The 17,352-nt window shown below is 37.5% G+C and overlaps 1 protein-coding gene across 3 annotated transcripts in view; it reads right to left on the bottom strand.

The window, feature by feature from the left end:
- Positions 1-12,787: 12,787 nt before the first annotated feature.
- The window catches only part of RB1CC1 (RB1 inducible coiled-coil 1), a 77,988-nt gene continuing 73,423 nt past the window's right edge, over positions 12,788-17,352 (bottom strand). For all 3 annotated transcript variants that reach the window (XM_075744096.1, XM_075744097.1, XM_075744098.1), the window contains 2 exons: positions 14,102-14,172; positions 12,788-13,752 (listed from right to left, as the gene is read on the bottom strand). In XM_075744096.1, the coding sequence (XP_075600211.1) occupies positions 13,675-13,752; positions 14,102-14,172 (149 nt within the window). In that variant the 3' untranslated portion in view covers positions 12,788-13,674. The remainder of the gene's footprint in view (positions 13,753-14,101; positions 14,173-17,352) is intronic.

Below are 17,352 nucleotides of genomic sequence, written 5' to 3'. Positions count from 1 at the left end.
CTTTCTCATGTGTCTTGAAGTCACTTAATCCTCTATTTGCCCATCTCTGAAGATACCTTCATTTTCTTATGAGATTATCTTGTTCATAAACACTGTTATCAGAAAGCATCACCTTTCTCCCTCCACACATCATGCTACCACTGCAGTGTCAGCTGCTAGCATCCTAAATATAAATAACCATGGATTTGATTTTATTTTTAACCATTGTCTGTTTTGACACTTCAATGTTACAGGAACTGCAGATAGGTAGGTTTCTAACATGGTTATTCTAGGTTTTCTATTAATCAAATCAGAAAATGGCAAAATAAGTTGAAAGATCCTAGATCTTTGATGGCTTTGGGCATCATTTTCACCCCTCTCACAGTGCTTCAGCATGAGGAAAAGCAAGCACCTAGAATCACGTATCTAAGCCTGAACTTCCCTGCAAAGTCCAGCTTTTCATGCTCAGACTGTGGCTCATGACAAACATTAGACTCATCTGAAGCCACCGAGATGTTTCTCTGTAGTAGGTTCTGTACTATGTAACATCACAATGAAGTCTAAACAAGGATAATGGTACAAGAAATTATGGGTAAAACTCTAAGGCAAGTATTTATTTCCCTCCCCTCCATGTAACAGAAATGAGTTAGAATAACTTTGATCTTCCCTAAGCCACCAGTTTGGGCTCTCTTGCTTGTCTTGGCCTTTATTTTTAGCATATACAGCAGAGCCTCGAGCCTTTCTTCAACACCTCTAGTTAAAGCAGTATGAAAAGGCCTTCTCAAACCTCTGAACTAGTCAGAGACTTTCATGTAGTCTTTTAATATATTTTTATGTAACACATGAGGGATCATCATTCTGCTCTGGAGACAGAGTCCCATACAGGATCAATTATCTTTCATTAACCACTTCATATGTTTGCGGCTTACAAACAGTGAGGATTAGGGGAACCTTTTCCTGCGCTAGAAAACCAGAGATACTGGGAAAACCAGGATCCATTGAAGTATTTGGTGAAGCAAATGGGAACGTTCAGAAAACATCCATAATCTTCAGCACAAAAAGCAGCACAGCTCGCACTGACCCACAACTGTGGCTGCGTGCACGGCTGATATTACCAGTGTGGAAATTTCCATATTTTGTCAGTGTGCATCGCTCTGCAGATGCTGCTGGGCCCCCGGAGCCCCGTTGACTTTCCTCGGGGTCATCACCACTGCTGGACTCCCTCTTCCCAGAGATCTTCCCCCGACCGTCCTTTTGGCTGTGGCAAAATAAATTAAAATTTCCTTCCCCCTTTAAAATCGATAGCTATTTCTCTTACAAGAATACCCAATCTCTGAACTTTCAGGATTATTTTGGAATTTATATCACATTGCCAATTTCCACCTCAAACCTGTATAACGTATTTTCCACTCTGCTATTTCCTACAAGTACTGAAGCTTTTTCAGGCAGCTAATACCATGAATAATCAATTTTCACTTTTACCCTAAAGACAGCAGAATTTTTCTTGCCTCTTCACAGATTTAATATCTTCCTGAAATGGAAGCAGCCATTTCCTCCTTAAAATTGCCATCAAAGAGGCACTCAAACTGTGAAGACTTCAGGTCAGAAGCAAACTATCAGCAGATAAGCGTTGGCTGCCCAGCACAGCACTGCTCCTTCTCTTCTTTCACAGTCCAGGACTTTCAGGTAGCAAATGATGCAACCTCCTAAAGGAAAAAAAAATAATCTGGATATTCTCCTACGGTATTGAACAGAGATGAGAAATCAGGAGACATGTAGAAGAACAAGGGCTAAACATACTATGTAGAAAGTGAAAAAACATCACAAGTGGGAGAAGAGGGAAAAGATGCAGAACAGCTGCAGGTTGTAAGGTTTGGTCTATGTGAAACATGGGCCTGGAGATGCAACTCAACCGAAATCCCTATTTCCGTCTACCAAAATGTTATACAGAGAAATGAGTGGAATTATCAGTAACAGCTATTACTAAGAATAAGTGGAACTACAATATAGTAAAATATTGTTACTTAACCTTAAGAAAGTATCCTGTAGTCTAATAGCCAGTGAGTTACTTTATCCCATAGCTGTAGTTCTCCATGATTTGTTCTAAAACTGTTATTTCTCAAAAATTTGCATTTTTTTCTTCTTCCAAAGCAGAAGTGTAGCCTATATAGCCCCATGCTTCCCATATGTATAATTTTTTTTTTGTTAAACAGAAGATACTTTCAGTCACAAATCAAAATTAGAACTTAGTGGAAAGAGGGAAAACACAGGCTGCTTAAACTAATGCCTTGCAGGAAATTACGCCTTTTTGATGTCTGTTTTCAACATATGCAATTTTTAAAAGCAGGCCTAGAAGTAGTTGGTCTAATGAAAAGACTAATCTCAAATCAAGACAGAAACAGGTGACAGGAATTATCAGCTTTACTTTAAGCACATTCAAAACATCAGAGAGACATATAGCTACCCAGACAGCAACGCTGTATTGCTGTTTTCATGCTACGTAACCTATACAGAAACGTGTTAGAGGCAGAGCACCAACAGCTCAGGCATACTGCCTTAGTCACAAGCATTTTCTAAAGGATGAAATACAGAAGAAAGCAAGTAATTTCATTGTAGCTGTTACAATATTTACTGTCTATCATTCATCAAATAAACACACACAAAAAGTGTCTTAAAACCACAAAATACCTCTTTAACTACCCTGCACACATAATTGGATGTAGTTCAATGAAGGAAAGCCTTGATTTTTTTAACTCTGGTTTTAAAATAAGAAAGCATCTAATTCTATATCTTTAAAAATAGATTTAAACATTACTTATGTCAAAAAATTGTATGAGAATCATAGTTTGCTTTTTTCCTTGTCATTGAAGAAAGCCACGGATTTTGTGTTATAAAAAGACTCCTGGATTCCTGGGACACACTTGAAATAGTAACTTTTCAAGATCCATTTTATGCCTTCAAAAATTTAACAATAGTCCTCCCCTGCACTGGAATTTCACCACATTTTTTCACATCTAGAGTGGATTTAAAATTAAAATAACTAAATCAACTACTTCAACTTCCATGTTATGATCATATGCTTGTTTAAAAAGTATAAGCATGAAGAAATGGAAGTGCTACTGTTGCTCTGTCATTTGTCTAACTGTGTTCATAGACTTAACAAAAATATTCCCTCAGAAAGAATCCAAAGAAGGTTATGAAACAGTGACAAACATCGTCCTGTAGAAACTATTCGTCTATTTTAAGAAGCTAAAAATGTGGAGATTGTACTTTCTGGAGGTGTATTAAAGATATATAAATGCTACAAGTGCAAGTGGTTGGAACTCTGAATATTTGTGATCAGGAAGAGTCGGAGTTGGCAGAGCAATAGACTGAATTTCTGGGGGGGCTCCTGAATCACTACCACTTGCAAAGGGCAAGAAAAAAAGAAAAGTGCATAAGCTTCCAAGAATGTCCTGGGTTTAGTTTCTTTCAGAACAACATGTGCAGAACTGCTTCACCACTGATCCTGCAAAGACACCCTTAGCGCTCAGCTGAAAGGTTAAACTTCAAGAACAGTTCCAGAAATTACTTTTTATTCTGCTTGCCAAGGAGCTAAAACCTTTGCTGAAATGGTCTAGACTGTCTGGGTACCAGTTCCTGGGAGTTACGTCAAGAGGAATCACAAGAAGCTTCTGGCAGAAATTCTTCAACCCCCAACTGTCCTCTTCCTCACACCTACGTGAGGGGTCAAATGCGGCCACAGCAGCCTGGCTGGATGCAAGGAAAGGCATGAGGCAAACCAACATCCTAAAAAGCCTGCATCATGAGCATGGTCACAGGACAATAGCAGAGTCAGAGCTCTGGTCTTGGCACGGTCTCCTGCTCCTCAGCACATCCTCATACATCCACTCCCTCCTTCGCTCCTTTAAGCTGCCTCCATTGCCTCCGCTGAGAGAGTTTACAGCGACAGGGATAGGGCTTGTAATACGGAAACAAATTGAACTCCAGAACCCACAAAGCAGGATTTTGCACGCAGGTCAGAGTGTTAAAGCATCACGTGAGAAAGAGCATTTTGTTAGAAACAAATATTTAATTCACCACAATGCTAACACAAGTGATGGGATAATAATTACAGCATGAAGCAGGCGACCTCAACATCCGACTAGTAACTTGCTTTGAAAACACATCAAACACGTCACCCGGGCAGCAGAACTGGCCATAAACGGCGGGTGCATCGCTCCTCTGGAATGTGCATGAGGTACCATTGACGAAGAAAGCGAAAACACTATAAAACCAGCGTGGAGCAGCTGGAGAGCCAAGACCATTATGCAGGGGCTTCTCATTACAACTCAGCCCAAAGCCAATGCGCTTGGTCGACAGCAAAGCAGTGCTGGCATTAATTTGCCACCTGTAAATTCAGCAAGAGGATCACAAGTATAAACAGTGCACGCAAGGAGGTTGACATCGTATTTACTGAAGATGAGAAGGTATGGCCATAAAGGAAAATAGCCTGTAGGGAAGTGATTCAGCTTCTGCAGAAATCCCCCATGGAAAAAAAAATAAAAATAAAAAAAAATAAAATCTCACCAACCCAGGGAAATAATTCAAGTTAAATATAACAAATACAGAGCAACTGAAAACATGAACAGCAAGTGAAGAGTACTTAGGGCAGATGGTGTAAATCCTGTTGCAAGCAGAAAGCAAAAGGATTGCCATGTCTTCCCCACATTTCCTTTTTTGTATTGGCATAAGTTTGTCCCCACTGGTCATTAAGCAGCATTCCTGTACTCAGCACATGTGGGTACGAGGTCTCAGCAAAGGCTCTCCACTCTTTAGGCTGTAAAAAATTCATTTTAGTTTTAAAGGCTTCCAACTAATTTCTCAGTACCAGCAAAAATGGTAACCATAAACTCCTAAGAATACTCTTCTCACACCGGTCAACATGTGAAGTTCAGCAAAAGAGAAATGTAGCCATTAGCACAACATAGCAGATTTGTCATTTTTCTCATCTCATCTTTTAAATCTGGTTTCCAAGAACAGCTACTGGGCAATGATTAAACCACCTTATCATTAGATTTCCTTCTTATTTAGATTACTTTGTGCTTTTAAGCACAAGGCATACTTTACAGATTGCTTTTCTTTGCAATAAAAAGAATACTTATTAGTATAATTTTGGTTCTCTTTATCCATATTGAGGATGCTTGAACGAAAACTTCTATCAAGTTGGGAAAAAAAATTAAAATCAAATTGTCCATTGAACTCCTGAATAGGTTTACAATTTCTTCTTCTATATCTGTCATAGGAAGCAAGGAGAAATGCATTCATTTGCACAATTACCATATAGACATCATCTTTAAAATGTTGATTTTTGCCTCAAAATTTGATTGCCAGTGAAATTACAGCAGAATTACCTAAGCTAGGATGAGATTCAGTGACACCCCAAGATGTTTCTGCAGAATAAACTGCTATGTAGCCTGTTGTTTAAAACAAAAGATGCAAGGCAGATGCATTGATTTCAGCTGTCTGAGAAACCCAAACCCAGTAAGTCATTGCCTGACAGGTAAAGGAACACAACATTACAGAATACGATGATAGAAAAGTTTCAAATATGAACACTTTGTTTAATGGATACAGAAAATAAAGTAATTTTAACCTCTTTTCCTTCTCAGAATTTCTTACTGTATCTATTAAAACAGTTTGTTATAAGAATGCTTTGTAGGTAGGAGAGAGACCGGTGCTACTGATGGCTACTAAACAGCCATTCCATTGCATAGAAAGTGTTGCAGTTTTGATGCTTAATTCTTGTAATTAGGGAAAAAATGAACTGTGGGACCCGTTGGAGAAAGCTATTTAATCAATGGCCTAGAAGTTAGACAACAAGGTGTCTTCCCTTAACAGCAGATGACTCCCTTCATGCCAGATTACACAATGGCATGTCTACTCCTGAGAAGTTTCCTAAGTGTTAGACGTACTTCTATGAGACGTTTCAAATTTGTAAGAACTGGGATTTTCCTAAAAAGAACTTTCTACTAAAAACTTACCAACCAGCACCAGGGCATTAAAAGGTCATGCGCTATTCTTTGTCACCAGTGGATAGGTTAAACTACGTACATGCAACGGGAAATACAATTCATCTACACAATGAGACAAATGCATTTGCCTCATTGAACCATACAGGGGAGCAGAAAATGGAGTTGAGCTGTCAACAGTAAGTTCCTCTTTCCAAAAACTCACTGAAGAGCTGGAAAGAGCAAAGTGAGACAAAAAAAAGACAGACAAAGAAGGATTGTCATAGACAGTCAAAAGGCACCATGTAAAAATCATGGGTCATCCTAAATTTCCTGTGCACTATTGGGTCCTAAGTTGAACAAAATTTCTCGAGATGATTGCTAAGGAACTGTACCCACTGAAAGACTGAAAGTTCAAGATGACACTTGTAGACTAGGAAAGAAAGAAGCAATTTGGCGGATGGAGAAGCACTGAGATTGATTTTTTCCTTCCTTTTTTCCAAACACGCACATTGTGGAAGTCTAATATAAAGAAGAAAAGTGTACAAGATTCCTGCAGACAGAAGTCAAAACTCACAAAACTCAGCTGAAAATAAATTACAGATCTTTAATCAACCATGGTAAAAATTGATTTTTTAATTGTGTATATTAGATCTCACTTGAAGATATAATCTAAAAGGATTATGAGATGTGATACACAGCACAGTGGGACTGCATGCCTTGTATTATACACGAAACTGGCTTACAGAGTGAGAACTGACCCATGCAGACTACCAACATACACTTTCCAGAGAATCAGAAGTGTGAAATGGGACACAGATGCAGGGCTGTAATTTTTATTTCTGGCACTATGTGCCTTTCAGAACATTGTTTTTTTGTAATAGCAGTTTGTCGCTTACATAATGGAGAGAGCACAAATTGTGAGAGCTCAGTATTTGAAGATATGAACTGCTGGCTCTAAAACAGCAGTCCAAGTATCTCAGATTGGTCACCCTGGCTTTCGGGTACCAAAAATAAATGGATAACCTGGAGACTCTCACATCTTACCTAAGAGGCACATAGCAAGAGTTCTGCTCAGAAATTGCATTTACAAAAAGGACAAGAATGTAATCATATGTTCAGGGCACGGTTTTAATGTATAACTGTGAGAACGAATGTGGAAGACAAGAGCAGGAAAAAAGCACCTAATTAGCTAGTTGCAAAGTGCATCCTCATGCATATGAAAAGAAAGTTTGACAAGCAGTCATAAACTGGCATTCCCTAAATTTTCAGTGCTTAAAAATTTAATCATTGCAAAAATTGAAGCATATGCCATCACAGTATATACACACAACGCAATCATACATAGAATCATAGAATGGTTTGGGTTGGAAGGGACCTTTAAAGGTCATCTAGTCCAACCCCCTGCAATGAGCAGGGACATCTTCAACCAGATCAGGTTGCTCAGAGCCCCGTCCAACCTGACCTTGAATGCTTCCAGGGATGGGGCATCTACCACCTCTCCCGGCAACGTGTTCCAGCGTCTCACCACCCTCATTGCAAAAAATGTCTTCCTTATATCTGGTCTAAATCTACTCTCTTGTAGTTTAAAATCATTACCCCTTGTCCTAAGGTCTGGTATTCTGGACTAGCCCCAAATCAAGCACAACGCTGTATACGTGCTTACATTTTACTGGTAACTTGGAAGGTTTTTTTCAAACTCTACAGTGTATTGCTAGAAGGTCAACAGAAGCATATTTAACTGCATGCATCATCTCTGGCAAATTATTTGTGCTAACAAAAGTTCATTTATATGTAAGAGCCACAAACATAAGGATTATAAATATAATGAGTATTACAAGGTCTAAAATAAAGAGGGAATTTTACTACTTAGCTGTTTTGTTGATGAAATACTTTTAAAGGTGCAATCTCTGAAAAATTATTTCAGTCCAATTCAACAAAGCTTAGTGTATACCAGGAAACATTACTTCCAGCTTACAGCCTTTTTAAAGGCAGGCAGTTGACTTCAGGCAGCTGGTTTCAATTGAAGCAAATGCCTTTTTTCTGTGTATAGGGCAGTTACATAAAATATAGGTCTTCTCTAAAGTTTAAAAACCGATCAGTTTTTCTAAAGCATTATCAGGAACTTCTTTGCTAAGTTCAGTATTCATCATAAGCTTTTCTTCTACTATTTCAACTAGTTTGCTAAAAAATCCACCCCACCATTCATGAGAGACATGGTGGTCAATTAACACCGACCAGCACCCTGACAGAGGCAGAGCTCAGCAGTCTCCTGATTGCCACTGCAATTACATTAGACATTAAATGCCAACATTCTAATTGCTTAAATTAATACAGACTCAGAGATGCAAAGGTACTTGAAACTGACTGCTTCTCCACAACTACCCAGGATCTTTAGGCTATTTTATTTGTTCTTTCTTCATATTTTTCCTACAATGACTATAGAATCACTAAGCTTATAAAACCTAAGCTAACAAAACAGAAATGCCTTGGTTACACAAATACACAGGTCCTAGTCTTGTAGCTAATCTTCACAAACAAAAAAATAAAATTGAGACATTACTTACTTTCTGATTTTTTCTGAACCTCTCCTACTCCCAGCACAGGCAAACAGTACCAAAACACAGCAGCTTTGGCTGCAAGTATCAGTATTGCTAAAGGTGCGAACACAAGCATGCAGCCATGCGTTTAGAATAGCTAGATCTCATGTAGAGATCTGGGAGAGAAACAAGATTTATTAATCTACATGACTATGATGACAAAGGTTCTCCATCAATACCCATTAACACCCTTGGGCGAACTGTACACCTTCTTGATTAGGAGATAAGGTACTTAGCAACGCTCCTCCCATCGCAGAAAAATCTGCTCCTTACTCAGTAATTTTGCCTAAAAGGTAAAATATACAGTGAAAACCACCTGTTAAGAAAGTCCCAAGACAAACAGGTAAAAGGGAAATTTAAGTCCAACAAGCAAAAGTTAGGGAAAGAAAAGCAAGGCTGCCACCCACAATCAATTTCACAGAAATTGAGACAAAAAATATGGAGCAACGGTTCAGCAGTGCAGTGATATACCTAAATTCATGGTACATGAAACATTTTATTACAGCTATGAAATGGAATTCATAGAATCATAGAATGGTTTGTGTTGGAAGTGACCTTTAAAGGTCATCTAGTCCAACCCCCCTGCAATGAGCAATTAATATACTGAACAAGAATTTGGGGCATTTGCTGGAAATAGGCATAAAAAAAATTAATTTGGTAGCTGTCACACTTCTTGTATTTAAAATTCAAAAATCTTTTTATAGTAAAAACATGTTAAAAGCTAGCACCCAAGATAACTAATTTTTTAAGGGTAAAATTAGAAAATTTTAAGATTACTCAAATTATACCATCAAAGGACTAAATTGAACACTTGCCAAATTAGTTGTAAACTCAAGACTTTTAGTGAAAAAAGTCACAGGAACGAGCAGGGAGTTGGACAAAATGACCCTGGGAATCCCTTCCAACCTCAACCGCTCTGTGAGTCCGACGCTGCTTGAGTGTGTCAACACTGAACTCAGTTCTTAGCCTGTATCTGCCGCCTGGGGACTAGACTTTCCCATGCTCCTCAGTATTGTATGTGGATGTTGATACTACGAGGGAGTGTTAATACAGCCAGTGCTAAAGGAAGTAACCATCCTTTATCATTTATCATCACTGCTTTAGGACTGCAGAATGGCTTGTTAAAAGTGTTCTAAAGACAACTGCGACCATAAAATGCAGCACCGAGCTTCAGCTCGCTGAAGTTTAACAGCCAAATGTAGCTTGAAAAGGCAATAGTTCTTGCACAGTGAATGCTTCATTTCTAAAATTATCAATTTGGCATTAAGAAATAATTCCCCTCATTACAATTTATTAATGAAAAAATTATAGGAATGAATAAGCATTATGAAGTACTATTCAATTTTTTCTATAACTGTTTACGGCCAATCTGGCTTCTAGCTAAAACCCCACAAAACAAGAGAGGATGCAATATTAGGACATGGAGAAAACATGCGCTGCAAAAAGGCAGAGAATAATTTTGCAGAGCAGAGGGCAGACTTTCCAGTCCTGCTATGCAACATATGTAGTGACAACTATATTTCGGGAATAGTGTATACTTAAGCATAAACTGGCCGTACTCATAGACCGTCTTAAGATTCAAATGAACCACAGCTGAATTCTAAACAGCACAACCTCCTGACTTGAGCCCTGCTGCAGAGCCGTGCAAAAAGCCATGTGCTTCCCAGAGTATTCAAATGGATACAGCCTTCCAAGAACACTGGGGGGAAAAAAAATCCCTTTCAAATTATCACACCCTTGTTAAGTCTGCAGGGTAACATTTGCTTTCAATCAACTTTCTCTACCATTCATGTTCCTTTTTGTACTTCAAAAATATAGTTCCTTTTGTCTAAAGCCAGACTTATGGAATAAGCACATTAGCGGTAGCACAAGAGGCTTTTTTAGTAATCAGAGTTTCCAACACGCAGCTGCACAAAAGAATTAAAGAAACCTCAGATCATCGAATTTATCCTCCAACTTCCCCCATCCCCTCTGAATATGCTCCTCATCCAAATTATATAGCGATATACAAAGTTTTATTACAAAGCAAGATGAAACACATAGGTGGTACATAACAAGCATAGTTTCAAGAACTAGTAAGGCTGTGACATACAAAAAATATGTAAACCACATTTTTTTCAATGACTGTTCAGAATCATTACTGAGTATGTTAGGAGTTTGTTTGACAGAATTTCCATTTTGAATATACATAAAGATTATAAAATGAAACACATGACAAATATTCCTAAAAACCAAAGCCATTGCTGGTTATTTATATTTTAAAAATATGATGTCATGTAACAATAACAGATACATCCTGGTATTCTTTTAAGTGGCAGATATCAGCAGGGAAGAACTTTTTTCTCCCCTCATAGTTTGCATTACAGTACTTTATTTTAATCAATTTATTTAGGTGCTTCACAAGTTCACTTTCATATATTGCTCGTGTTTCTGAGTTATATAAACGTCAGTCATGCCTTTGTCTATCTTAAGTTAGAAATCAAGCCAACTATCATAGCATCATACATCACCACTGCTACTGTAAGCTCATATACATATGTATATTAATCTGGGCAACAATAAACTGAAACTAGAAAGCTCAGATTTTTTTTTTTTTTTTTTTTTTTTTTACCAAAGATGAAAAAAGAAGTGGGTAATTCTTTAACTCTCAGCATGGAGTTCTGTACTCACCTCACTTCCGTGCTCAGGACACCATCCCAGAGCCTGCCACAAACTTCACGGTATGCTGTCCACACAAAGTAGCAAGACACACAACCCTAGCACTTAATGAGATTAGAGTATCAGAAAAAGTTTTAATTTTTGTATGCCCAAAAAGAACAGCCGCTTGTAGGTGCACAGTCCAGTAGGTCCATCGTCAAATCTGGTTTTATCCAAATTGGAAGAACCTGACCAACACATCCTTTCCCCTGTGAAGAAAATTCAGGGAGACCTTTTGCTTATCTTTGAAGTAAGGTATTCAATAATGGCATAGTGGCTTCTTACGTGGTAGTGCTGGATTGCACACTGCTACACAGATCCATTGCTGCTACTCAAGGAGTAAGTGTCCTCCCAGAAACAGAAGGACTCTGTGCCTCTTAGCTAGGCCTGGTGGCTTCTGGGAGAGAATAGTCCCTGAAGGACAAACAATATTCAAAGCAGTAGGGAGATTATCTGAGACTGGGAGAGTTTTGTCAGCAGGGTAAAAGGTATCAGCACATCAGAAGGAATGAATCGTGCTCCATGTACGCTTTCTTAAACCACTTGTGACTCAGTTGACTCAAGGAACAAGACTGCATCCAAACTGCAGACAGAACCAAATTCTCATTTAGTTGAAGGTCAAAAATTCAGTGATAATAAAAATATTGCATCATGATTTTTTTTCACTTTAAACCCGTTCCATAGATCTAAGTTATTTACATATTTGACACTGGGCAGTACTCAACTATGGTAATATTGTTCTTGAAGAACAAGGCACATTTTTTGATAAGTAATTTTAAAAAGTCAGCACATCAACTAGCAAACTTATCAGGTAAGAATGCAACTTGACAAAATGACATTCTGTTTTCCAGAGATCAACTGTCTTAGATTTATTTCATCAAATGTGTGATACAATTACAAGCCCATGCATTTCATAAAAATCTTAAAATTGTTAAGGAACAAAATTTTAAATAAAGCATATACATAAGTTTCTGGGTATTCAAGTGGACTGGTTAGTCTGGAGGAGTATTATTTGCAACATAGGGGCAGAAGAATTGACATTTTCATGTGATCATTTCTTTATCTCTTCTCCTCCTCCACTCCACACCTTCTGAAGATAAATCATAGATGAATAACTCTAAGGATTACGTCCTAGACATAAGCTCATCGTGGAATCCAGAATTTCACTTTCCTTTGTCTATGAAGTTATAGTACATCTTTTTATACTGTTACTAAAAAAATAAAATAAATTTGACATTTTAAAAATGTTGCCAGTATAACTGGTTTGAAAAATGTCATTTATCACTTCAATTTGCTGACAATATTAATATATGTCCATTTAAATTCTTTACCAAGAAATCAATTACAAGATAATTCTTATAATTCCTGAATGTCATTGAATATTAATGCCTCTTGTAGAAAAGTTAGGTATTTCTATGTAATGAAACTGCTGAAGGAATCAAAGAAAGCCTGCAACAAATCAACAACATGAAATAAATATTATAGATAGTATTTAAAAGGCACACAAATACTTCAAACACATACAGTTTCAAATCTTTATTGTTTTAAAATTCTACATGTCTTTTACAATTACAATAATTTGTTACTTAAATGACTCTTGTATGGTTAATGTACAATGAGTTTTTTCCTGAAACTCAACCATGAAATACAATTTCATCAATATGATTTTTCTAAATAGATTAATACAAGATTTCTGTCTTGTTGGGAAGAACAAGTGCTTCACTTTGAACAAACAGCACAGGTGTCTTCCCTTCAGAATCTGTGATTAATCCATCGAAAGTGCTTTTGAAGATTGCAGATCTAACTGTGACCGATTTTCAAAATCGGTCTATCAAATTACAAGGGTTTTTTAACATTTAAGAGCATTTTCACGTAATGAAACAAGTTGCAGTAGTTATTTTTATTCATCTACTGAGGCAAACTCATGTTGAAGAAAAATTATATGATTATCTGCATGCAATGAACACTCCTCTTTAAATAGTTGATGAATTTTACACATATAAAGAATCTGTTAAAGAGTGCAAGTACTTTGATAATGATTTCACAAAAGGACGTATGCTGGTAATAATGGTAACTAACATTTAACATCTAAATACAAGCTAATGTATATTTAACAGGCAATTAACATGGCTAACAAACCATGTTTCATGTGGCTGCCCTTTGAGAAAATGAACTCATTTGGTCCACACTCCTGAAGTTAGCTGGGTAAAAAATTGGAACAGTTAGGGCCAGAGTTTTTGATGAAATTCTTTTTTTCTAAAATGTGACCTGTTAAAAAGTAAAAGCAGTACATCAATGACGTATCTTGTCACATGACCTCAGTATAAAAAGATGGCCTGGTATTTGGAGCGATGAACTGAAGACAAGTCAAAAATAACGGAGACAGAATGAACTAAACTTTTGTTGTGTTATACTTTCTTGTTCCATGGTACTGCTTTCACTCTGTAGAATTTTGTACCCAAAGGAACTTTGAATCTGTTTTGTGCCTACAAAAAAAAAATCAAATTACATTAGAAATATGGGATTATTCCTCTGTTTTTTATGTTTAAGCAGAAACTGATTCCCACCCCTCAACATTTACAACACCCTTTGGAGTCTGGCAAGGTTCTGGACACTACAGACACAAATCTACCCAAGCCACTGCTTGTTTACTCTTTTTTCTAGTTCCCCTTGTCTTGCTATTCACTGACTAAAAACCGTAACAGGAATGACAGAATCTAGAGCAACGTTCATCTCACTTATGCTGAGAGCACTTTTCACAATCATTACAAACATTAAAACTGATTTTCTTCTCTATTAATTTTATCAGATGATTTTCTACTCCTATTTCCTTACCTTTTTTGCCTGGCAATATTCCTTTTCCATCACTTTTCCTAGCACCCAAGGTCTCCTAGATGCACCTGAAGCTAAAGGAACAATATATTTATTATTTTGGATAAGCAACTACAGGTAATAGGGTATTACATACAATATGGTTAAAGATTATTTGCTAAAATTATTTAATTTAAAGTAGAAAATCTTAAAACCCCCTTTTTTAATAAATTAAAAAAAAATTAAATAAGTTCAGATGTCAAGACAGGTCACTGGCATTTTCAAACAAAAGAATTGATTTTTCAGCTTAAATAATGTTAACTTTTAAAACAAAAAAGACGACAAAAGCACATCAAAACTGAAATTCATTTAATGATTTAAAGTTATTCTAGTCAACCCAGCTTGACATTTTTGTCTTATTTAAGGTCAGAATTTTTTAAATTATTTCAAAGGATAGATAGTCATAGAAGCATAGAATGGTTTGGGGTGGAAAAGACCTCAATGATCATCTAGTTTCAACCCCCCTGCGATGGGCAGGGATACCCTCCACTAGAACAGGTTGCCCAAAGCCCCATCCAACCTGGTCTTAAACACTTCCAGGGATGGGGCATCCACAACCTCTCTGGGCAACCTGTTCCAGTGCCTCACCACCCTCACAGTAAAGAATTTCTTTCTAACATTTAATCTAAATCGACCCTCCTTCAGCTTAAACCCATTACCCCTTGTCCTGTAGTCTTCTGTACTCAGCTATTATTGCCCTTACTGAAACATTTGATTATTTTTCTGTATTAGTCATAGAAATTAGTTACTCATAAATAATAATAATTTTAAAGCCCTGCAAGTCTGCTAGTTTTGGTTGCAGTCTTCTGACAGTACCCAGTACTGTTTGGAAAGGAGAAAAGTGAAAAACCTCAATAATAAACTGACAGGTCAAAAGAGGAACAGTGGGCATAAATACAGAAACAAACGCAAGCTGAAAGTGTAACAGTACGGAAACGCATATTTATCTTGTATTCCAAGAATCCATTTTAATATATTATCCATTTTAATAGATTTGCTCTTTTCTAATTATTGCTAACCACAGCATGAAGAAAACATCAAATCATACGGAAAGAACACCTCACACATGCTCTGCATAATACTAAAATCAATGCTTTTCTAAGCATGACTAATTATGAGATACTGTATCTAGTAACTAGAACAGGAATCACTCAAGAACCAGAGTTTGAAATTTTAATCTTATCCTTCATGATTAAACTGGCTATTGATAATAGAGCAGATTCTGTTCTACTCCACACTCCTACAAATCAGTGCAAAGTATTCACATCCCCACAACTAATATTTAAATTACTTAAGGGTTTTTTTTAATTTACTTGGCTGACAGACTTCATTGATCTAACAAAGATAGTGAGAAAGATGCAGGGTTTTTTCCCTTACATTTGCGCATGAAAACTTCCATATCTGAAAGACGAGGGACAACACAGAAACCATGCAGTCCTCAATCAATTTCAGCACTGTCATAGCATTCTAAGTGCTCTTAATGTAGGCAGAGACAACCTATGATAGCCTAAATCCCTGACACTTAATACTGTAGGTGGATCTATGCAGAATTATTAACTTACTACGTACATGTTGGTATAAAAGGTCAGATTGTGATTCTAGCTTGTATCAGCACTAGTGTGGCCAGCAGGACTAGGGAAGTGATTGTCCCCCTGGACTCAGCACTGATGAGGCCGCACCTTGAGTACTGTGTTCAGTTTTGGGCCCCTCACTGCAAGAAAGACATTGGGGGCTGGAGCGTGTCCAGAGAAGGGCAACGAAGCTGGTGAAGGGTCTGGAGCGCAAGTCTCATGAAGAGCGGCTGAGGGAACTGGGGTTGTTTAGCCTGGAGAAAAGGAGGCTGAGGGGAGACCTGATCGCGCTCTACAACTCCCTGAAAGGAGGTTGTGGCCAGGTGGGTGTTGGTCTCTCCTCCCAAGTAACAAGTGATAGGACAAGAGAAAAAGGCCTCAAGTTGTGCCAGGGGAGGTTTAGATGGGATATTAGGAAAAATTTCTTCACCGGAAAGGTTATCAATCATTGGAACAGGTTGCCCAGGGAAGTGGTTGAGTCACCATCCCTGGAGGTATTTAAAGGACACACAGACATGGTGCTTAGGGACATGGTTTAGTGGTGGACTTGGCAGTGCTAGGTTAATGGTTAACTTGATGATCTTAAAGGTCTCTTCCAACCAAAATGATTCTATGATTTAGATGCAAGATTTTGGCAGCCCTTATAACAATAATTTGCAGTACCCTAGGTCCACACCAATTTTAATCTATCACAAATACTATTAGTGTTCTGGGTTTCGTTTTCCCCGCTTCCCTGACGCAGAAATAGAATCAAGACAAGGTTTTCTGAAGCTAGAAACAAATGTGTTCCTAAAGCAAATGATAAGTCTTCATGTTTGGTTTATGTGCAGTTTTCTCAAATTTGAGACTAACTCTGGTTAGCAAGTGGTAAGAAACAGAGCAAGCTAAGTCCCTTTGAAAACAGACAGGTCAGTGAATTGTGTACTCAGAGTAATATACAAACTGACATGGCTTTTACCTTACATATGTAAGCCAACAGTAAGAAAATCAATCATATGCCAGTCATGTATGTACTACTAATACCATAGTTCAGAATGTATTACATCTGTGAGACAGGCGTTCATCTCGCAGGTTTGGCAGAACACACATTGCACAGATCCTTCAGCAGTCTCAGAATTAGAGTTTGGTGGTCTTCTGGAGACTACACAATTATTTCAGAGCTATCATCTTTCATCATAACTGAAATCTACAGTGAGTCTGCTCATTGAAAGTAAGTTGACAGCTTCTGACATGCAATAACATACAGAAACTGATAAATTAGAATTAATAAAAAATTTCCTTTGGATGGATGTTTTCACAACAAAGTTGGGAGCACGAGTGGGTTTGCAAAAAATACTACACGTGACAGATTCATACAAATGTCTTTCAACTATTTCATGTAGCACCGTTTAGTGCAAAGCATTGTTATTTTTCCTCATTTAAAAAAGATTAATACTTCAATTTAACTAAGTTTATATAGCTGCCAAAACCAGCCAACAACCAATATGAAGACTAAGGGAAGAAAAAAACCAAATGTGCCATCAACCTGAACATAAGCAAGACATACAGAAACTGTTCTCTGAAAACTTATAAGCCCTGCTAAACACTATTTAAATTGGGTGGAAAAAAATTATCACCAAAACCAGTGCTTGCAAATCCCCATAT

Source organism: Balearica regulorum, chromosome 2 (genome assembly GCF_011004875.1).
Source record: "Balearica regulorum gibbericeps isolate bBalReg1 chromosome 2, bBalReg1.pri, whole genome shotgun sequence".
NCBI classification, from domain to species: Eukaryota; Metazoa; Chordata; class Aves; order Gruiformes; family Gruidae; genus Balearica; species Balearica regulorum.
The sequence above is the reverse complement of the archived record's forward strand: the minus strand, read 5'-3'. Positions and strand labels throughout refer to the sequence as shown.